This window comes from Agrilus planipennis, unplaced genomic scaffold (assembly GCF_000699045.2).
Source record: "Agrilus planipennis isolate EAB-ADULT unplaced genomic scaffold, Apla_2.0 scaffold12, whole genome shotgun sequence".
Classification (NCBI taxonomy): Eukaryota; Metazoa; Arthropoda; class Insecta; order Coleoptera; family Buprestidae; genus Agrilus; species Agrilus planipennis.
This window is the reverse complement of record NW_020439003.1, coordinates 1,822,024-1,845,613: the sequence shown is the minus strand read 5'-3', so window position 1 is coordinate 1,845,613 and position 23,590 is coordinate 1,822,024. Positions and strand designations below refer to the sequence as shown.

At 33.0% G+C, this 23,590-nt stretch overlaps 2 protein-coding genes across 2 annotated transcripts in view; one reads left to right on the top strand and one right to left on the bottom strand.

Moving 5' to 3' along the window:
- Positions 1-23,350, top strand: part of LOC108736690 (out at first protein) — a 163,082-nt gene extending 139,732 nt beyond the window's left edge. Inside the window, exon 4 of the mRNA XM_018469216.2 lies at positions 22,870-23,350. Coding sequence (XP_018324718.1) covers positions 22,870-23,186 — 317 coding nt within the window. The 3' untranslated portion in view covers positions 23,187-23,350. The remainder of the gene's footprint in view (positions 1-22,869) is intronic.
- Positions 14,756-17,482, bottom strand: LOC108736689. Its single transcript, XM_018469215.2, has 3 exons — positions 16,625-17,482; positions 15,010-15,180; positions 14,756-14,953 (listed from the first exon to the last, which is right to left on the bottom strand). Exons 1-3 carry the CDS (start codon positions 17,270-17,272, stop codon positions 14,870-14,872), a joined length of 903 nt encoding a protein of 300 aa, XP_018324717.1. The 5' UTR covers positions 17,273-17,482; the 3' UTR covers positions 14,756-14,869.
- Positions 23,351-23,590: the final 240 nt, after the last annotated feature.

Sequence of the window (23,590 nt, the reverse complement as noted above, 5' to 3'; positions counted from 1 at the left end):
AAGAAAAATTACTTATAGATATAATATAACCCTCCAAATAATACATGTCCAACGCAAAACAAAATTTACTCTTCTGTAAAATTCATCAACACCATTAGTCATAAATTGAATCATGTTTTAAATAAATTTAATGTAAATCTGTAAACAATCAGTGGAATTTGAATTATTTGCTATCTAAATTTAAACGTAGAGTAGACAAAGTAGAAAAAAATGGGATTTATAGGATTAAGTGCAGTACATGTTATGTGCTCTACATGGGCAGAGTGGGAGAGCTATAAACAAAAGAATAAAAGAACACATTTATAGTATTAGTATAACCATAATTTAAATGAAGAAAATGTACTTGTTTTACATGGTAATGTTAACAAAAGTAAAAAGTTTTCTCTTCAAGAAAGCGTAGAGATCAAAAATCTGTCTCGCATATTCAAAATCTTTTAATAAGCAACTTTAAGTTTCATAGACTTCCCAGATATTTTGGCTAAAATTAAGTATGTATATGTCAATTGGTATTTGTTTAGTAGTACTAATTAGCTCTATAATTTTTCTAATTTCAAAATCATTAGGTAATGGTCAGATTGAAGAAGCCTATTAGTAGTTGGAAATTACGTCAAGCACAGTAAACACTGAACACATTTTAGTTTTGTGGCAATATCAATATATTTTTGAAATTCACTTCTAGGTTTGAATGTTTTAAATATACCTAGTGCGTCTTGATTACTTGCAGCTAAAATAAAACTATAAGTACCTAGAAACTGCTTATCAAATGTCAGACTAAGCAACATTTTTACATTAAAAAAGCGTTAAACGAATAAATTATGCAAAACTTTTCTTAAATTTCTTCTTACTTTAAATTGCTGGAAATGTTCAGCTCTTGTTTGATGCAACGTTTAATCCTGTACGAACGATCTTGCTCCTGTTTTATCGTACAGTGCAGACACGCTGATGTCACTATTATCCTTAATAGTACCTATGTTATAAAGTGAACAGCGTTGTTTTCTTTGCTAACGGTTATGAGACTAAGTTTTGCTAGAGCTGAATTTCATTTCGTGGCACTTGTTGTCGCTTTCTTCACTTATTGTACACAATATTCTTCAAGTACTTCTTACGATTAGATTGCAGCTCAAGGACAGTTTGTTCTCTCATTTCATTTAAAAGCTAAAGTTTGAAGTGTTTTATGAGTAATGGCTACTCATTTACCTAAAAATTATTTAATAATATTTGTGCAATTGTAAAAGTCCGAAGAACATGCTACAATTTGGGGTGGTTCTTTCGGTGAAGATGCCTTTCTTCTTACAGGTATTGTCCACTATACTTTTAAGGTACCTACAGCTTTGTATTCTCACTACTTACAAATTGGTAAAGGATTTCATGGCCAGTGGATCTAAAGGCGACATATCATGTCTAAAATGCATCAAAAATTGATTTTAGACATAACATATGGTTAACAAAGTGGTATTTTAAATTTAACGAGATGTTAAATGTAATAATAAATGGGGCATTCCGTTTAAAAAATGAAGTGAGGTTACTTCCAGGAAAAATGGGACACTCTGTATAATCGAAAATAATTTTAAGATATGAAGATACTTTTATGGTATCATATTTGTAAGAAACTTTTTTTGATATCTTCAACTGTAAAGCAGTTATTGAAGAAACCCGTTTGCTTGGCACACCCTGTATATGAGTATTTATATTTATTTGATTTAGGAAATGGTCAGATATCTAATAAAGCAGTCGTATAATTATTGAATATTTCCGGTTCTGGAACAATTTAATTACCGCTGGGATATGTTCTAGACCTACATCCAATAAAGAAATTACATCGGAAACAATCGTGTAAGTGCGGGGTTGGAGGATCGTGAAATTGTGCTGTGTGACCGTACCGCACGGACTCAGCACGCGGTGCAAGGTGTTGCCCGTCCTCCGTTATAATTAAAGTTTAGAGCGGAAAGGAAGACTAAGGGTCTGGACTCCAACATTGCGATTTATTGTAACAATTAATGTCTGCTCGTTGTTCGTATTATTTATGGCTTTCTCCGCAGATTCGATAAAAAGTTACGCGGTTGTTAATACTCCTCCTTTCGTGTTAAGAACAAGAGAATAAACAGGATCATAATACACAAAAAGAGGCTTTCACTGTATTTATTATATGAATTCAGTTCCGTTTAATCCGAAATGTATGACTCAATAAATAACTCGTCTGTAATTGTAATCATTTTTAAAAGATTATGACAATTAAGGAACCATTGTTATTGTTCGAAAATTTACTCTCAAAAGGGCTTCATACATAAAAAAAAATGTGGCAGGAACAGCTTATGAGGAATTGAGCTAACAAAAGACAAAAGAAACACGCTATTTTTTTTATTAAATATTGTTCACGTCTATCTAGCAAAGTCAAGCAAAATCATGGATACTTACTATCGGAAGTGATAATTAAAAAAATAAAAAATGTTTTTACCATCAGCCATTAAAGATCAATTGTTTTTGTGAAAATAATGCTATTTGCTATCCATTCGTTTTGAAACTGCATCATCCATCTAATAAGTAAAGAATATCATTAAAATATTTTGTAAACAACAATCCAGTTTATTCATACGATAGCCGTGAAAGTTTAATTCAACTTGTAACTCTACTTTCATCTTCCTACCATTATTTTTGTATTAGTTTTATACATTTTAGTTGCAAATGATAAAATACACAATATATATATTAAAAATACACCTACTATGGTTTTTATTTATTTTTCAAGGATGCGCAATTTATTTAGCTAAATAACAAATTGTTCTTTAATATTATCCTTGAGCAATGTACAGGACTAACAGGTAATGAGTAGCAATTTGCCGAGAATGTTGAATATACGTCACTTTAACGTAGAGTTCAGGCTAAAACAAATTACGTAGATAATTGCTTTAACTCCAGAAGCAGTTAATTAATTGGACGTTAAATTTTCTGTTTTTGGGAGAAGGTGCAAGATTTTCAATTAATTTAGTACTAACAAATTGAATTGAATTTCTTAATATTGTTATTGACGTGCTTCATTTTTTTATTCTTTTTTAATTTTAATTAATTTTATTATTGTAAATGGTTAAACTTAATAGTTTATTTTATTTACATTCAGGTATGGTCTTCTCACAAATGAATTTTTACGTTCCCGTCTTTGCCAAGTATATATGTATTTGTATTACATTTTACAAAAAATAATGAGAATTTAAGTCCTGTAATTCAAAAAATTTGTCCGATGTAAATGTCTGATAATGTCACGTGTACAAACCAAAGCGTCCCGAAGTTAACTGTGCAAACATTTTGATTAAAAGCGTGGATTGCGGTTGTAAATGAAACCGATTCCAGCAATTCGCCTAACAGTTTAAAATACATATACCATATCTGATTGGTCGTTATTATTTGTTTGCCAATCATCTTTTTTTAAAAGAGAAATCAACTGATATTATTTTAGTTATTTGACGGTGCTGTTGTAGTATGGTTGTGTGTGTGTGTGTGTGTGTGCGTGTGTGTGAGTGTTTGTGCGTGTGTGTGTGTGTGCGTGTGTGTGTGTGTGTGTGTTTGTGTGTTTGTGTGTGTGTGTGTGTTTGTGTGTGTGTGCGTGTGCGTGTGCGTGTGCGTGTGCGTGTGTGTGTAGGTGTGTGTGTGTGCGTGTGCGTGTGCGTGTGCGTGTGCGTGTGCGTGTGCGTGTGTGTGTGTGTGTGTGTGTGTGTGTGTGTGTGTGTGTGTGTGTGTGTATGTGTGTGCTCGCGCGTGTGCGTGTGAGAGAGAGCCGCCACTGTGGCGCGCAACTCGTAGCCTTGTAATAAGCGCCAAAGTTAAAATCACGTATAAATAGCTGCAGTAATGTCCTTTTAGTAAAATTAAATTTTGTTAGAACGACTCGCTTTTAGCGCAGCTTCGTGACACTTTTCTAATGTGCTGATTAAATAAGGAACGTTGCAGGAACTAAGGAGATAGCTGCTGCTGACCCTCTGGATTAGTAACTACGATGAAATGAACAAATTCTTTAGTTTAACATGTTGCTTCCTTAAATGATTACAAACGTTAATTTACTAAAAAAAACTGATTAAGCAAACTATTAAAGAGAGGGCTATTGCCACTATATCTTCACCTACTGTTATGTGATATTAATGCTAATTGTAGTATTCACTATCTTTGACGAGGGTTTGTAGAAGATTAACTACCTGCTTGCCAACTTGAATTTACGACCCAGCATATAAACGTGATTTAGAAACGCAAAACGTACTGTGTGTTGATTAAGAGTAATAAGCTCAAAGTCTGATGGTGGTTTTAATAAATAACTAGTCAAAAATTTAATGTTAAAAAAATGAATGTTTTATTAAATAAAAACATAAATATATTAAATTCAGTACTTCTCGTGTAATATTGTCACGTCCATACAGAAGAGATTTTTTTTCAAATGCTAACTGTATTGTGAAAATATTTAAGCAAAAGTTTACTAGATATATACCTTCCTACTTTAGACAGATAAAAATACTAAATAAATTATTTGATATATTTATTTTACTTTTACTTCCTAACACATTTCTAAGAAATTTGTAGTTAATTAAGCAATAACTGTATCAAAATGTACTGTTTTCCTTTTTTGTGCGTGTACAAAGTTACAGTTTCAAACAGTAGTCGCGCTGAAAGCGACAACTGTATTAACTGTGTCAAAAGTTTTTATTAAAAGTTAAACTTTTGCGTTTCGAAATATGTTTACTGTTCTGCAGGTTTCCTCTGTCCAGATGCAGTAACTAATTTTGATTTGCAAACTGCTCCAGCTAATTATTTGAAGAGAAAGTAATATAAGGTAATTTCACGGCGTTAAAGCCTATTCGCTGTTAATTAAGATAATAAAATAGCATTTAATTTCAGGAAATTAATTATTTTCGAAATCACATACTTCATATTCCTTTAACACTTTTAAATTTAAGTGAAATATTTATAAATTTTTTGATGAAGTGTGTTCAACATCATCGTCAGTCCAAAGACTTATTGAGCCAAAATACATTTCCTGAGAACTAGAGCATTCAACACCCGCTATCTATTTGAAAACAGTAACATAATCTATGTCATCTATTGCCTTTTGTACTTATTTTTCTAATTCTCATATGTCTAAATAGCCTAGGGGTAGTCATCACTGTTTTACAAGATATATTTATTTTGTTGAGAGATATAAAACAAAGGATGGCGCACGGTCAAGTCGCCTTTAACAAAAAATGGGCCACTTATCTACTCGCAAATTGTTAATTTAAAAATTCGAAAAAGATTGTTAAAGGCGTATGTCTGGAGTATGACGCTGTAGGGGTTCAAAATGTGGAGCGCCTCCCGTGGGAATAAGAAAAGGTTATATAGAAGTGTTCGAAATGTGGTGATCCAGGTGAATGATGAGTGATACCATACGTAGATTAGAAATGAGGAGGTATTAGAAAAAGTAGGAGAACTGTTGATGCCATGGAAGTCAATAAGAAGTAGGGGAGATACCTCAGAAACATTAGTAACAGAAGCAGGAATTAATAGAAGTAGAGGTAGGCCTGGATTAAATTACTGTTCGCAAATGATTAAAGATGTGGAGTGTTATAATTTTAAGGAAATGCGAAGATTAGTTTAGGATAGGAAAGAGTGAGGATTGGTTTTAATTATAACGGCTAAAATTATGGAAACCAATATATTACAAAAATATATTATTTTTGCATCCACATACTCAAAAATTAGCTTAGAAGGTATTCTACCACCCTACGCATACTTTTCCTCGTTGACTTCCTTAACTATCGCTTGTAGTACCATATTTCAAACACTTCTGTTTTTTCTTTTTTTTTATCATTTAGAATTTGACCGAAAACTTTGAATAAAATAAGAAATAACGAATAATATGGCAAATTTTTAACTGACTTTTGGCAGTGAATATGCCTTGATTTCAACTTCGACACAAAAAAATATTTAGTTTCAATCTCTATTAATAATGAGCGTAAAANGAAGTTATTAAGGAGTAAAGGTTTCTATCATTCATTTGATAATACACAGAGCTTTGATTGATTACATGTAATAGTTATGTGACATTGAAATTTTATATTAAATATTACTTAGCTTCCCAAATTGTTTACCTCTTTTTCTATCATGGTCCATGAAGAAATAATAACCATCAAAATTTTCATGGTGATGCTAGAATACGCCAAGGCGTTACATATACTATGTGTGTGCTTTATGGAACATCTTCATGGAGGTGTACACGTAGTCGTAGCATTTTGACATACCTCTCAAACATCCTTAACCTGTCCAAGATGTATCTCTTCTTCCTGCATATTTAAATTATTCTTAAGAGGGAATAAAGTCAAGTAATCCTTTTTCTTTTTAGGACCCAGCTCACACTATCTAGTAGCAAACAAGCTATTATAATGTTAAATCCTAAGCGAAGTGTTATTGAAATTGTGGGGCCTGTCATTAAAATTCATTAGATGATCATATATACAGTGTAGAGACGATATCTTACTAATTAACCCTTTAGTTTACACAGTTTGATTTAATTAGTATCGGGTTGCGTTTGGAATGTTTTCCTCTGTAAAAGCCGTTACGGTTTCCAGAAATCACGTTGATTAGAAAACAAGATCGTTGACCGCAAATGACCGCCCTGATAGAATTTGTGCGGACAATTTCTCACAAAGCGTTGAATATATTCTTATAAATATTTTCAATTTATTTTACTAATTGAGGTGTTCTTCGTATGCAGAACATTTTCAACAATTTTATGTTGACAAAAAGATGTAAGGAGGAGTTAACTTTAAATAAAATGGTAGCGATATTGACAAAACAGTAATCTATGAAAATAAATAAAAGTAAAACAAAAATACTGGTATACAAAGGAAGGAAAAGTAAAGAAAGAGCGAATATAAAGATGGGAGACGAAAACTTTGAAGAAATGACTGATTTTAGGTATCTAGGAAGTCAGATAAGTCAGGACGAAAAGAGTAGTAGGGATATAAAGCAGACGATAGAGCAGGGTCGAGTCACCTTCAATAAGAAGAAGTTACTTCTATGCTCGCGAACGGGTAATTTAGAAATTCGAAAAATGTTTTTAAAGGTGTAGGTATGTTTGGACCGTGGCGCTGTACGGGTGCGAAACATGAACAGTGGGAGCGGCGGAAAAGAAAAGGTTAGAAGTGTTCGAAAAGTGGTGTTACAGGCGAATGATGAGAATACCGCCGATAGAGAAGGTTAGAAATGAAGAGGTATTAGAAATAATACGAAAACAAGGGACTCTATGGAAGTCAGTAAGAAATAGGCAAGATAGGTTGATAGGATTCCTTCTTATGCATGGAGATCTAGCCAGAGACAAATTAGAGGCAGAAACGGGAGTTAGAAGGGTTAGAGGTAGACCTAGATTAGATTACTGTTCGTAAATGAATATGGGTTTTTCTAGTTTAAGGGAAATGCAAAGATTAGCCCAGGATAGGAAAGAGTAGAGGTGCTTGCCAACCAGTGTTAGGACTGACAACCTTATGATGAAAAAGATATAGTAGGTATGTAGCGGTAAGAATTTTTTTGAATAGAGTTACATATTTTTCCTTGTAAAACTGGAAGATGCAGTAAAATACATTCTGATAAGTACCAGACTGGAATTTCGCTTGAATCGGAATTTAAACAGATATGTACGAAAGATATATTTCGATTGCTTGATGCCACGAATTTTTAAAACTCTACTTTTTATCCAAACGGAATATCGACCCCGTCATCGTGAATTACCTTATATTGAGATTTATTTTTATAACGGCCAGTGTTACAGTCATGTTTCAGCACTTTTTACAGAAGCAACATTAAAAGAAAAGTATGCGATTTTTTTAGGATCTTACAGTTTACAATTGACGAAAAATAAAGTTGGTTACTACTGTTTGCCGTGTTTCCACGAGCAGTATTTTCTCAGAATGTTTTCGGATAAATGACCAAAGTGAATAAAATTCCAGTGTAAAACAAAACTATGTACACACTTTATTTACAACACTTAAACATATTCAGAACATGAAGACAATGTAAAAACGGAAGACAAATTTAGCAACAAAAAATAGATCTGGTTAAGCTGAACGACAAAACTTAACTTTTTGAACTGAACTAAGCTACTGCTGAAAATGGAATAAAATCAAACTATAATATTACCACCACCAGTACCTGCGAGAACAAAAGCTATAGAAAAATATAGGAAAAGACCCAAAAATACATAGACATCATTACAGCGTAGTGCAATTAAATAAGGGTAGCTGACCGACGAAGCCTTCGCAGAATTTATCTATTGGGACCAAATGTTTTGAGAGGCCCCAACAGGGTGATATTTGTAATAATGTACATTTATACACTATAGCAGCCAATGCAATAACTTATATAAATATTAAAAATTACACCATGCTAAATATTGTATAATTATCCCTAATACTAATAAATACAACTAAAATTACACTGTAACAACTACCTACAAGTCATAAAAACAAATAAATGTTAAAAATTATCGAATGATGAAATTTGTTTAATTACCCCTTGCGGTATTCATGGTGATGCTAGAATACGCCAAGGCGTTACATATACTATGTGTGTGCTTTATGGAACATCTTCATGGAGGTGTACACGTAGTAATTTGGGCAACCTCGTTGGGCATTAGCTACCCTCTCTAAAAATTCTTATTGTACATTTATCCACATATGCAACTGATGGCTGTGCAGTTTTTTATGCCGTCACATTTTACGTTTTCTTGCGCTAATGGACGCTCTAATCCGTCGTAAAAAGCTGATCCATGAATGTAAATAGAAGAGGAAGAGTGCTTTAACGGCGCGGCGCGGCGTGGTGGTGTGGCCCGTTGATTTTTTGCCGGGGGTTTCCTTGAAACCTTGAAAGCCCGGACAAAAAATCAGAAAGCAGCCGCTAATTCCCTGTTACGGACGTTTACACTTTCCATCCGACCTGAAAGGTTCGTTTTGTAATATAAAATAAAATAGATATTCCAAAGTCTACACAATCTATCAATCACTTTAACGGAAATGTCGCATTATTCCAACGGTTACGACGGTCCTTGGGGGGCAACTGACGTGTGATGGATCGACGAATACCGAATCCGATATTAAGGGAGACCTACATTCGTTTACTTTCTCATTTAGGTCCGACATCGGGATGTGTGTTGGGAATTGTAATTTTCAAAATAATTCGCGGATAATCTCCTTTAGTCGAACAATGCTTGGGAATTTAAAGAAATTTGGAAACTCAATTGTTATGGTGCTACTAAGAAAATATGCGTAGCATTTTGGTTTGTAAATCTCTTAATAATTTACTTAATTTGACTTCTTATAAAATATATTTAAATGAAAAGTGAATTTTCTGTCTTCTCAATTACGAAAATGTAAAATGTATCTTACGAATAAAAAAAACGAAACTTTACGTTTCGAACTTATATATTAACATCTTACAGTTGGTGAAAGAAAATATCTTTTATAGGTATAATTGGCTATATTTCGTTTAAAACACGTTAGCCGTTTTTCCTATAACCTACCGACAGAATTATCAAAATTGTTGATTTCGGTATAACATGTTCAATTTATGTTCCATTTTTATCAATTCTCTCAATATTCTAACAGACTGAAAGCCAAAGAAGTGCGGACATAGCTCGCAGTCCAAATGTTTTGTATTATTTGTTAAAAATTTAATATTTTCTAAGATTTATCATTCGTTTAATCGACTATATTTAAATAAGTAATGCAATTTTATCTTTTCCAATAATGTACCATAACAAAAATTTAGTACTGTAAAAATGTGAGAGAGATTAATTATAATTCCTATATTATTTGCAAAACTCCCAATAAACGCAGTATTTTAAATTTTGAATATTATGGAGAGAGATCATATTTTACCACAATATTCGTCCATTAAAAAGGGAGATACTCATGTACCTACATGCGATAAAAAGTATACAGTGGAATTCGTTTATTATGACTCCGCCTATATTGACCAACCGATAATATACATTTTACATAGATTTAATTATTTTTATTGCGTTTAGTTAGAATCTCTAAATATTTTACGGGATTAGACTCCAGTGATGATATTAATTTTAATTTGCGATTGTACCTTTAGCCATTTCTGACGAATTCTAAAGCGATACTACAGTGGAATTCGTTTATTATAACTCCGCCTATATTGACCAACCACTTAATATGAAGTAATTGCAGTGTTAACTTTGGTTTTCGTATTAAATTCTCTATAGAAAAGTTGGGATATAATGACCCCGTTTAAAATGACATCGTTTATTATGAAATCATATACGGATATAGTGACCCAAATGATTAATGATAATATTTTCGCTCATTTTTCTGACCCTTCTTAAGTATATTGATATTACTGTTGCTCACGCAGCTTGCGTTGCCTGCTATTTTTCTCATTTGTGCGCGAGCAATTTTTGCTCCCTGTTAAAATATACTCAGCACCCCAAAGATAGTAAAATTTCAGAAGCATGTTAATCAAAATTGACAATGCCTCTACAAAATCCAAGTCCTATACAATAAATTGTTATTTTAGAAACAAATAAGAAGATTTAATAGAATTTCCGGTTGTATGGAAAAAAATAATTATCGCTTCGAGCTAGGATGTCATCATTTTTCTTATTCATTTCAGTATTATTGAAGATTATGTTCTTTCACTGCGGAATAAAAAACATTCGTTCAGCCAAGTTTGTTAAACAAGAAAACGTCTAACTAAAATTATTCTTTGCTACCCGTCTAAAGAGAGCTTCGGTTGCTAATTAATTTTAAAGTAAACAGAGTAACGAAAAGGAAAGAATTTTTTTCGGTTAGAAGTTCCTGGTATATGATAATGTCATTTAACAGTAAATCTATCAGGACATCATGATTGTTCAGAAGTTTATTTCGTGGGAAATTGTTACAGTGACGTGACTTTCCGTTTCTTCCGGAGCAAAAAAGATAAAAAGGAAAACATTTAACATTGTAGTCCATTTCATCTTAACAAAAAAAAAAATCATTTACGAAACGTTTCATGTTTATACCTTATATGTCACGCATTTGTTGACATCTGCATAACTGCAATACGCAAAATAGGTAAGAAATTGAAATCAAAGATTCGAGCGGGCTGATGTGTTGTGATCAAACTGAACGATTAATAAATCAAGACGTTTCGTCGACAACTGAAGATGATATCTTCAGTGGGTACCGCGACAACAATCTAGAGTTCCGGAAGTGGCAGTCGTTATGATGATTTATTGAATCATTTGAGGAGGCCACTGGGTAATGAAGCAATTGGTGTGTATCTATAATAAATGGGGGAGTCCAGGAGCGAGGATGTTTCATGCAATAAAGTAGGAACTGTATTCGACTGTCGGTAAATAATCTGGCAGTATTTCTGTTTTCGACAAGGTTAAGTGAATTGACAGTGTCGGAGGTTGGCATAGTTTAAAGGAAAAAATTAAATGGTAGAGTTTAATATTATAAGACCTGCCCTTATTAGCATTGACAGAAAGTTGTGGATATTTATATGAGATGGGATATTTTGGCAGTTAAAGAGGAAAAGATATATTGAGCATAACTTGTTGCAACTTACCCCAGTTTAGAGAATAATGCGGAAGAAACATTAACGATTTTTTATCTCTCAAAAATAACCCCCATATACAACGCATATCAAAAGAAATGAAACCATACAATGTAGCTTCAGGATTCTCGCTTTCTGGCATTTCATATTTCATTTAGTGAAAATTATTTATATTCTTTGTCATTCGTTTCAGAATGCCTAAACACAAAATATACAGATCCCGTTGTTCCTTTATATTCACAAACGTGTATGAAGCAGTTAGCTCAGTAGCATTAGATCTTAGTGTAGGAATATCGATAGAATTTTCTTCTCTAACATTACGACCATTATCTAAAGCTGTTTCAAGAGAAGAAAATGCAAAAAGAAAAAAGCGAATAAAAACAGAAATACTAACAGAAACACTCGAAAAAGAACTTTTATGAAAGGAAAAATTGAAGAATTGGTTAGGTCACACTTTTCAGTACCTAAAAATGAAATGAGTAGTAGATGGTGTAGGGTAAGATCGAAGGTTTTTTACTCGATAACACGTATATATAAAGCCCTGATAGACTCTAAATAACAGGGATTTCCGTTCCGGCATTTAATCGTTCTATACACAAATAGAAACCTTTTATAAATATCACCTAATTCCTTTCGATAAGGTTCATGTGACACAGCAACGCATTAATATTCATATATTAATGTTAACGGGGATAGAAACGCAATAAATCAGTAATGATCATTAATTTTATCAATACCGGACAAAGTTATTAGTGATATTATTATTATTATTATCATTTGTGCGCCATCAGAACATGTGGTATCAGGGGATGATGACGTTGACGTGCCGGACAGGGGATGCTAAAGCATCATACATACAGGAACGAGTAGCGGCCGAGGCATCAATCTGTCAACGTCCACCAGGTGCCGCGTCTCCGTTCGAGGTGATTGATAGGTTTTCGCTGAACAGTCGGGGGTCATCTATTTCATATTACAAAACGGCGGTTTTATGGGAAGCTATTCGCGCCACCCTCAGCAAAATCCATGCGATTTAATGCTCGCTTTCTGATCTCTCGATACAGCTCACTCGCGTTTCACGATGACCCGATCAATGCAATAAAACATATCCAATAGATAGCCTTCAGCCCTATACTTTTCAAAATCTTCCATAGGTCATTTTTGTCGATATGTTACTGAATGTATGTATAATTTATGAATTCTATGAAATTCCTCGAAAATAATGCAGGTAATGCCGAATGAGTTCAAGAAGCATATAAAAGCGTCTAATAAAATACTATTAATTACCTTCTGAATTCCTCGGTTTCTATAAAATGGCAAACCTGTTCGAAGTAACTGAAATAAAAATGATAAATATTACTGGAAATTTTAATTCTGCTGCTAACTAAACTAACCAACAAAAATTCTTTTTGTAACTACTATTGTTTAATATTCCCTCTCTCATTTCCAATTGTAGCCAAATATTTTTTTATTGAGCAGATATAAATTTTAAATTATAAAATTTGATAATTAAGTCGAAGGAAACGAAAATAGTATAGAAATAGGATATAAAAATTTTATTAGAGTTTAATGTAGTTAGAAGATGAGTTTATTGTGCTTTACAGAAATTAAATTTTTCGAATAAAAACTTCATAAAAAACGAGAGAGACGAGAAAAATCTCGCTCTCGTGTGAAACCCTATGTATTGCAAATGAAAAATTTATGTCTGTATAATAAATATATAATGTAAAAATAATTCCGAAAAATTATAGTCGACCAACAACTAGCTACTGAATGATGTAATCTGAGAGATATTATCTACGTTGATATTCTGTCATTAAAAGGCACTGCTTTGCAAGAAAATTCCATTCCACGAAATGATATCGCTTACTTTATAACGACACATTGCAATATTCCGTATGAGAGATGATCATCGTCATTTATATACGAGACCGCATGTGTTGATTTACGAAACGTTAGGGAAACCGGAAATTAACTACGAAATGAGGAACGACAATTCTATTTCCGGCAACATAACTTGCATTCAGTTCCATAAAGCGATAGAAGTTGAGCTACTGAAATACACACACTAACTATTCATCGTTCCGGTTGCACTCCAACTTTTACAAGTTCCCTGACGAAGTTAACGTAAGAGTTAGTTTGACAAAGTCTAAATCCCACACATTTTGTTAAACTTCTGGAACGTGTCTCAAATTCAGAAGACGTAACGTTAGATAGAACACTTACATTACACATTGTTATTTCGACTTTGCTTAGTCAATATACGTAACAACTGCGAGTAAACAGTCAATAAACAGCCATAAATTTTATTTTGTTTTCTATTGTTCAGTACCTTTTGGAATTACAGTAAAAGTTCCTTATTCATGGTTTCCTTATTCGCGTTTTCATTATTCGAGGGTGAAAAAATTACAACCCAGTTCCTGTATTCGCGGCTAAAAATTTCATTATTCGCGGATGCAATCGGTAAACAGAAAAAGAGTCGGTGTCATTTATTAAGGGGATTGACCGCAATAAACCGTTCGCGCCTAGTGTGAATTTTTCCGAAAAACTTCTATCATAAACATTGTTCACACTAACTCGGTACGTTTTTGGTTTTCAATAATATAGTCATTAAAAGCTTTTACAAGTGCTTAAAGTTGATGCTTCTTGTAGGACACGTATTTCCAATAGAAATTAAAAAAATTAAAAAATGGCCTTCGACAGACTTTAGAATAAAGCTTTATCTATCTTACTACAAAATTTCAAACCTCTGTTTCAAACATTAAACTCATGATATCTAGAACCGATAATCATGTTTTTACTCTACGACGCGTGTACTACTGAATCTCCTTAATGTATCGTCTGGCATCTTTTTAGTATGTACTGTTGACTCGTGCCGAGGTGACTTTTATAAAAAATGTAACAGAGTGGACTAATTTCAGAATTAAAATAAAAAAAATGTTTACAATTGTAAAGATACCTGACCCTACTATCTCATCTCCATTTTGGAGGATTGAACTATAGATGTTTTTCTAAAATGAAAATAAAGGTAATAGTGTAATGAAAGTAAAATAGACTGCTCCGATGCTTATAATTTATTATTAATGAAAGAATTAATAAAAATTGTTAAACAACTGCAGTAAATCCAAATTTTATTATTCACTGTTTTGTATATTACAAGAAGTATAAACTTTTACAACACTAAACGAAACAAATCAGTAAGTTAGTAAAAATATTATTTTAGACTAATTATTACAGAAAGCATCAAAATAAATATGTTGAAAGCCTTTGTTTACTTTAAGAAGAACGACTTTGTGCACTAAAGTAAGTTTTTCCTGTTTCGCATTGCGTTGAGTTGCAGTTGAAGAAAACTGGTAGAGTATGTAACAGCAATATTGACAATCTGAAAAAAAGTCGTGATGAAATTGCCAAACTTTCTCATGTTGCTAAAAACATTACTGCAGACATTGCATCCCAATTCAGTTGTAAAATATTGAGTATTGAAAATGACGGAGTGGTGTAAATAATATGGAGAGATGCCAATTTTAGAAACTCTGCTGATTTTGTAGACGACTCCAAGTCTATGACGCTATTCCAGAACTCGTGGATAAGAGGTCCTGTTTCGGTTGCCTAAACATAAAAAGTATTGTTTAGCACTGCACGATAATCTAGTATATTAAAAGTATCTTAAATTATTTCTAGTTACAAGCGTGCGTCGAAACTGCTAGACGCGGATCGCGATTTCGATCTTTTTGGATCTCATCAGCGCGTCGCAGGCAGCTCCGACAGAACACAGACCAACTTTTACCTGCTGTCTTAACAGTGCGTTTCAGAAAATACTACTAATTTTAGGATTACGTAAAAATACGTTTCGACAGAATACAGACCACTTCGAATTATTTTATTCGATTTAGCTAACGTGCCTATCACGTTGAGGTTGGCTACGCCAGGATACGTTTTCAGCAAGCAGATATCCACAAAAGTGGACCTTGTTGAAAAATACGTAATCCTAAAATGTAGCATCGTGCTACAGATGGCGTTCACTGTGCCGTTTGTAGTATTTTCTGAAACGCACAGTCATAAATTGGTTTTTGGATATTTGTCTTTTTCTGAAAAAGCCAAAACCAAAATCGTTGAAGTACCTATACAAAGTGTAATTACTAAAGAACATTATGTTGTATGTTAGCAATTTACTATTTCTTATCAATGCACCACGGGCAGATCAGATAAATCAGACAATTCATTGACATTATGTCGCCATCTACCGATATTATTTGTTAACTACGGTATTTCATATATTCGATAAGGGCTTTACGAAGTTATGTATCTGTCAAACTAGAAAAAATTGAGCATTTGAGTAATTTATTCCCAACACCTCTTATTATGTAGGTGGACAGACATTTTTTTCCAATCACGCCGGAGGGTAGGGAAGAAGCCTCCTTACAGGGATCACATGGAAATGGGTGGATGGTTGTCGGGGAAATGAATACAGAGGAGGATAATTACTGCCCCAGCATTTGTCTAAGTGTTCCAAGGGAGCTACGAAAAAAACTTGGACCGAGGCAGGCGAATAAAATAACTCTAATCATCATTATCAACGCAAGATACGTTGTATACTTTGATAATGACAATTAAAGTGGACGAAACACGTGTCTGTGGTAGCTAGGGGTGAATGTCTTACTAGTTTATATTCTTACCTCAGCCTTCTTCATTTTCATTGTTTATTAATTTGCGTGCCTATAAATTAAGTTATAGATTGAATTTAGCACTTAGAAAGCCCTTTATCGAGCATATTTATGAATACTTCTGTTAGCAAGTGGCGATTTCTTGATATATTATACATTATGTTACAAAATCCGATGCTAGATGCAGAACAAAACCTCGAAATCATGTGTTATATATATATATCTGATTTTCCCCAATGTTTGATAATATCTAATAATTCGAAGTTATTAAGGAGTAAAGGTTTCTATCATTCATTTGATAATACACAGAGCTTTGATTGATTACATGTAATAGTTATGTGACATTGAAATTTTATATTAAATATTACTTAGCTTCCCAAATTGTTTACCTCTTTTTCTATCATGGTCCATGAAGAAATAATAACCATCAAAACTGCCATATCTTTCGTTAGTTCTGTTAGTAGACCTATTAGCTTAAAGAAAATTCGCCAAGAGAACGTATTAAATAAAGACAAATATAAACCGTAGTCAATGACAACAGTCAACGAACATGTTGCAACAGCTAATGTAGCAATAATGCCAATTTCAAAAGCTTTTTTTGTGTCCATACTGGTTTTATTCACGCACCAACGCAAGTGCAGTTGTTGTTTAATGTCATTTATTTTGATATCAATTTTGTCATTTAAATCTTCAATTTGTAAAATGCCTTCTTTGAATTGCTTCTTTATAAATGTAACGTATTCAATGTCTTTCTTCAACCGATAATTAATTGTCCTCAATTGATATTTTAATCGATGGTTTATCACCAGATTCAGCTCCATCAATAAGCAATTAATCATTTCTTCTGTCTTATTAATTACAGAAATATAAGTTCGTCCAGTATGTTGATAATTAAGAAATGGTGTTACAATTACCCAATATATACTATTAATTAGGAAAGGAACCAATAAAATATATTTTGTAAACGTTGTATTCCTCAGATCGTTATTGTTTAGACGTACATCTGTGACGTTAGTATTTTCTATAATTTTCTTCATGGCTTTTCTTTGTACAATTCCTTGATAAATAAATAAATATCTCGCTAATTGACAAAGAATGTGAAATACAATTTCACTGAATATGAAGTGTCTTCTATTGTTGTTCAGTAAATATAGGAAAAGCTGTTTCGCGCTTAAGAAAGATAAGTATTTAAAAACCACAAATAGCGGTAAATATATTACGTAATCTTGCCAGGATAAAATCACTTTGTTTTTGTTTATTTTAAAAAATGTTACACCAGCATATCGGCCGACATTAACTAAATTTTTAATACTTTTAAAAATACTTTCACGCATTTTCACTTTACCACAGATCACTAACGCATGCAAATAGCAAATGCAGAAATATGATTCTTTTATAGTCTGAATTATTTATTTAAAATAAATGGATTAAACGTCACACACATAACATGATGTATTTGATAGTGCCTACATGCTTTTGCACTTGTATATAATATTTTATTGAAATGCAATTCTATGCCTATCATTCAAGACTAATAGCAGTAATAAATCAAGAAAATGCATGACCTCATAATTTTTTTTTTTTTTATGAAAAATATTTTCCTTCAAAATTAACTTACAACTGAATGTACTTCTGCTGAATACTCTTCGTAATTACTCTGTATGTTTAATTATCGAATTTTTTGTTTGGAATCTCATCAAAATAATGATCATTACGTTAACATTTAATTAAATATCATTAAAACCGTAGTTTCCAATAAGAGCATTGCTTTAAAATTCGATTTTTGTCCTTGTTACATGACCATAACAGCATCCTAATGCATACAATTACAGCATAATCCGCAGCAAGATGAGAAACAAAAGTATTATCCGAGCAATTTTAATGCCGGGGAAACGCAGATAATCACATTTGGGTTACTACTTTTTATTTTAAACCGAACTTTTAACTAAATCCCAGAAACTTAAGTGTAAAATGGGTCGAGAAAAACACTGAGTTACATGCTGCTTGGAAATACGGAAATCATAAGGTCATCAGTCCTAAGACTGGTTGGACACTACAGAAGCAATTACTTAATTTTAATAGGTACCTGATTTATTAAAATTCACATTTGTATTATTTATATTATCTTTTTAAAATTTTTTGACTCCTTGCATCTTAATAAAATGGAACTTCTGTAACTCAAACTAAGTACAGTGTAAACTGCTTATAACGTCACTCGATTTAACGACAAACTCCTTAAAACGTCGAAATTGCTTGACTGGTTGAATTACATTGTTTTCTATACAATATTACACTCTATATAGCGTCACTCTCACTCTATTTAACGACAACAATGCGGCATTATAAATCATTGAGCAGTACTTTCTAAGTTGCCGAAATAGATAATAACTGCAGCTGTGTACGTTGTTGAAGAAGACGGTCCTCCACCAAGCATCAAACAAACACTTGATGCAGCGAAACTATTAAAAAAATACTTTTTATATAATCAAATTGATCCAGCAGTATCTCAAGATATGAGTAAGATACGTAACCAAATACAATTAAAATATTGGATCAGCAAAAAACATCAGACGAAGATAACAGGTTGTACGCAATGTATGAATAATAATGTTCGTGTGCAAAGTGTGTACTATATCGGTAAATGCATATCATCATAGAATAGTAAAATAATATCTTTTATTTCTCTCCATTTAACGACCACTCTTTATAACGCCGAAAAATGTTTAGTCCCTTAAGTGTCGTTATATAGAGTTTACACTGTATTTTTTCTCATTTGTTACACAATTTATTTCGTACATAGTAATACCCCTGTGTCTATAGACATACTTATACGAACATATTGTTTCTCGCTGAGTAATTTATCTGAAATTTTCATCTTTAGTAGTAAACGTAAGCTTCTCTTAAAAACCTACTCTACTGTTTGAAAGGGTCAAATGATGCGAAAGAATGCGAGCGGCTTGTAAAGCTTTCCGCTAGACGTGAAAGTAGCAGCGAAAGCTCACTGTGCGACGCTCACTTGATCGATGGCATTCGGGGCAATAAGGATGTCCTATTTGCATGTATGAGCCGGAGCGTGGCTGTTAAAATTCAGACGTGATTGATGTGTACATGTGCGCCTTTTATTATGAACGTTGCCCATGAATTTTACCAACTAACTATTCTGTACCTTACTATCCTACCTACGTATGTAGGTACATATGTACAAGTACTTTTTTTTTAGATTCATACAACAGTTGGGGTAAATAATAAATGTTCCTATTGCGATCCGTCTAATTGGAATACATCACCGGTACAGTATCAGTCATGTTAAATTGTTAATTACAATAAAAAAACCGTAAGTGAATGTAGGATTTTATTGATGGTTGTTGAAATAAAAACTGCACCGGGTCTTTTCGGAAGAAAAGAATATATATATTTTCCAATAGCAAGTATTATAAACGTTACGAAGATGTTGACTTGAAATATTACATAGATTTACAAGAACAACCAATACTAAAAACACATCGACACATTAATTAATATTGTGCAATCTTAACGTCTTCCGTAATTCGCGTCTTTGGTTTTTTTCTTAACAGATTTGATTCTCATCGCGGAATGCCGGCCGCCCTCACGTCCTCCCGCGTTTCCAAACTCAAGTATCGCCTTTTGATTAATTAAATAATTATGTACAGTACCGGGCAAAAAAAAAGATAAAATATATAAAAATAAATGGGTTCCCACATGAATGAAAAATTAATTCCTAACAATGACTAATTAATTTAAGTTATTTTTGTTTTAAATAACTTAATTTTTAATATCTAACTGTTTTGCAATGCTAATAATATAGATAATTGTAACTGTGTCAGTAAATCACAATAACGTCGGTGAATTATCTATAAAATTGTTTTTACTTGAATCACTTCGAATCATATTCTTTTTTTTTTAACGTCACTAGTGTTTAAATTTATTTTAATTTAGATCGCACACCAAGGGTTGCGTACCTTTTCAAATGTAATATGCTAATTTCAGAGATAAGATTGAAGTCATGGACAATTTTTTGCAATAACTTAAATTAAATTACTCAACTGGTTTTCTGTTTTAAAGTTAAAGTTAAATCACGTCATGAAATTAAGCATGTGATAGACAGTGTAAACTCTGTATAACGACACTTAAGGGACTGAACATTTTTCGGCGTTTTAAAGAGTGGTTGTTAAATGGAGAGAAATAAAAGATATTATTTTACTATTCTATAATAATATGCATTTACCAATATAGTACACATTTTGCACACGAACATTATTATTCATACATTGCGTATAGCCTGTTATCTTCGTCTGATGTTTTTTGCTGCTCCAATATTTTAATTGTATTTTGTTACGTATCTTACTCATATCTTGAGATACTGCTGGATCAATTTGATTATATAAAAAGTATTTTTTTAATAGTTTCGCTGCATCAAGTGCTTGTTTGATGCTTGGTGGAGGGACAGGATCGTCTTCTTCAACAACATACACAGCTGCAGTTCTTATCTATTTCGGCAACTTAGAAAGTATTGCTCAATGATTTATAATGCCGCATTGTTGTCGTTAAATAGAGTGAGCGTGACGCTATATAGAGTGTAATATTGTATAGAAAACAATGTAAACCAACCAAAGTCAAGCAATTTCGACGTTTTAAGGAGTTTGTCGTTAAACCGAGTGACGTTATAAAGAGTTTACACTGTATTTGAAATTATCTTATAGAAATGAGGCATGAAAGCATTTAATAAAAATAGGCATAGCGCCATTCTGACTAAAGATAAAAAACCTTTTTTATTTTTTATATCGCGTTTTCAATTTTATTTCCTGTATACTTTTCATGAGTACGGGTTCATAAAACAGGATTTCTTCTTTGATGTCAAAATCACGGCGCCTTTGAGAGCAATAGAAGTTGTTTACGAATAGTGAGCAAGTAGCGCCTCATTCCTTTTCAGACTCTGCTACAAACGTATGTGTACAGCTTGTGTTGCAAAATGTTTCCAAAGCTGCATACATAAGCTTTCAGTTTTCCACATTAGCTGCTTAAAACTTTTTTTTGGGTGCAATTTTCTATAAATTATTGTCCCCTTAGGTATATGAACGATATATGTTTAACAGAAATGCATTCGTCGGATATTTCGAATGAAGGATCCATGAATTTACGTTTTGTTATCATCAGTGTTGTAGAAATACTATTGTACATACTTAAAAAGTAAATAACTACCTGTATAATTTAGGCTTATGCACATTATTGAAGACCTATAATGTAATTAGGCTTTAAGTTATTTGGGATTATTTAATTTTAATCCAAATCCCCGAAAAAATTGTTTTTATTTTTCTGATCTGACGCTACAATCCCTTTGGTTTCGAACAATGCAATAATAATATGAATAATTATAACGGATTGTAATCAATAACTGAGTTGATATGATGGTATTTATTCAAAACAAGATTCTGATTTGACTAAGTAATTATAGTGTCGTATGCATACAGAAATTATCATTTACGAACACTATAAAGGGCGTAGCAACTTTTGCGTCACCCTGTACTTATCGTCATCAAAAGGTCGTTAGTTATAAGGCTGGTTGGACACGCGCCTCAACTCTTTCCTATTCTAAGCTAATACGAGGGCGGTTCAATAAGTACCCGTGTTAGAAATGAAGACACCTTTTTTTTAAATTTGTTTTTATTTTTAAACATACTCCCCTTTTAGAAAAATACACTTCTCCCAACGACCCTGCCATTTTTTTTACCCCTCCTAAAAATAAGATTTGTCGAACTATCCAAAATCCCCCCTGTCTCGGCGATGAGTTCCTCGTTTGAGCTAAATTTCTTTCTCTCTAGTCATTTGTTTATGGTAGGGAACAAGATGAAGTCGCAGGGAGTCAAATCGAGTGAGTAAGGGGTGTGCGGCAGCAAATTTATAACGTAATTCATGCAGTTTGGAGCAACAACTCCTGATGAATGTGCCGGTGCGTTATCCTGTTGAAAACGCACCTTCTTTTTCGTCAAATGCGTCCGTGTCTCCTTCAATTTTTTGTCGAAGCCTCCAATAACTTACTGTAGTATTGTCCAGTGATCGTTCTTCCTTTTCCTAAAAAATCCGTAAAACGATTTCCTCGGTTTCCGAACGATACTGCTCTTTTTCCATCTTAGCGAAAATAACGAAACACGTCTCAGTCGAATGGCTGCGAAATCCAAACTAACCTATCAATCAGTCTGAAATTCGTTTTGGCGTGGTTTGATATATGGCAGCACACGATGACAACACCAATTTCCCTCAGAAACGTCCTCCGTCTTCAAACACGGGTACTTATTGAACCGCCCTCGTATAAAATCCTACATCCCTAATCTAATCAAATTAAATGCATACCCCTGTGCTACTTATCTGCTAGCCCTGATTTTAATATGACTAACTAGTCCATATCTGCCCAATCCACAACGCCCTCTGTTTGAACAAATCCTTTTTTCCAAACCGTCGACGTTTCGCACCCAAATAGAGTCATACTCCAAACAAACACCTACCTGACTCCTTAGATGTCGAGAATCATGTGTTCTTGTGCAAAAATACATTCATAAACCAATAAATTATTTAATTGTGGCAATAATATGATTAAACAATGTTCTATTTGTTACAGGTCTTTCGGAAAACGTATATCTCAATGCTGTGAAAAGATTTCCTACAGGAACGGACCCATTGCTGAACGAAATAGGTGTTTCGGATCAAGATAATGCCCTTCTCAGTTGTTCAGAAGTGAAAAAGGTGTGGTCCCCTTGTCAGTGTCATTTAGAATTGTGTATCGGATGGTATCCTTGCGGTCTAAAATATTGTAAAGGTAAAGGGGAGAACAAAAACTCGGCAATGACATACCGATGCGGGATAAAAACATGCCGTAAATGCCATCATTTTTCGTATTTCGTGTCGCAAAAGCAGTTGTGCCTGTGGGACGAGTGATTAATTTCAAACGCGCCAACTGACTTGTGTTTCGCGACAACTGCCTTAAAATGATTTCGTCAACTTGGACCAACATGCCTTAGAATAAGCGTAATTTTTTAATATCCTTGTAAATATGTACGTACATCGAATCTTTTAAATTAACAATAAAAAAAAAATACAAACACAAATCCTTTTTATAATTTTTGGAAAAGGCCAGAATAAGCTTATTATTACATTGCTCGACTGGATTGTTTTTTATTTATATTAGGAAAATATTGACTTTATAATAGAAGATTTTAGTGTTAATAATTAAGTATGGATTAATTTGTTATTTTCATTTTAACAAAAAACTAGAGATAAGATTCATCTTAACCGAAGATGGTTAATTTCTTTTTAAATTAATTGTTAATTAAGACACTTTA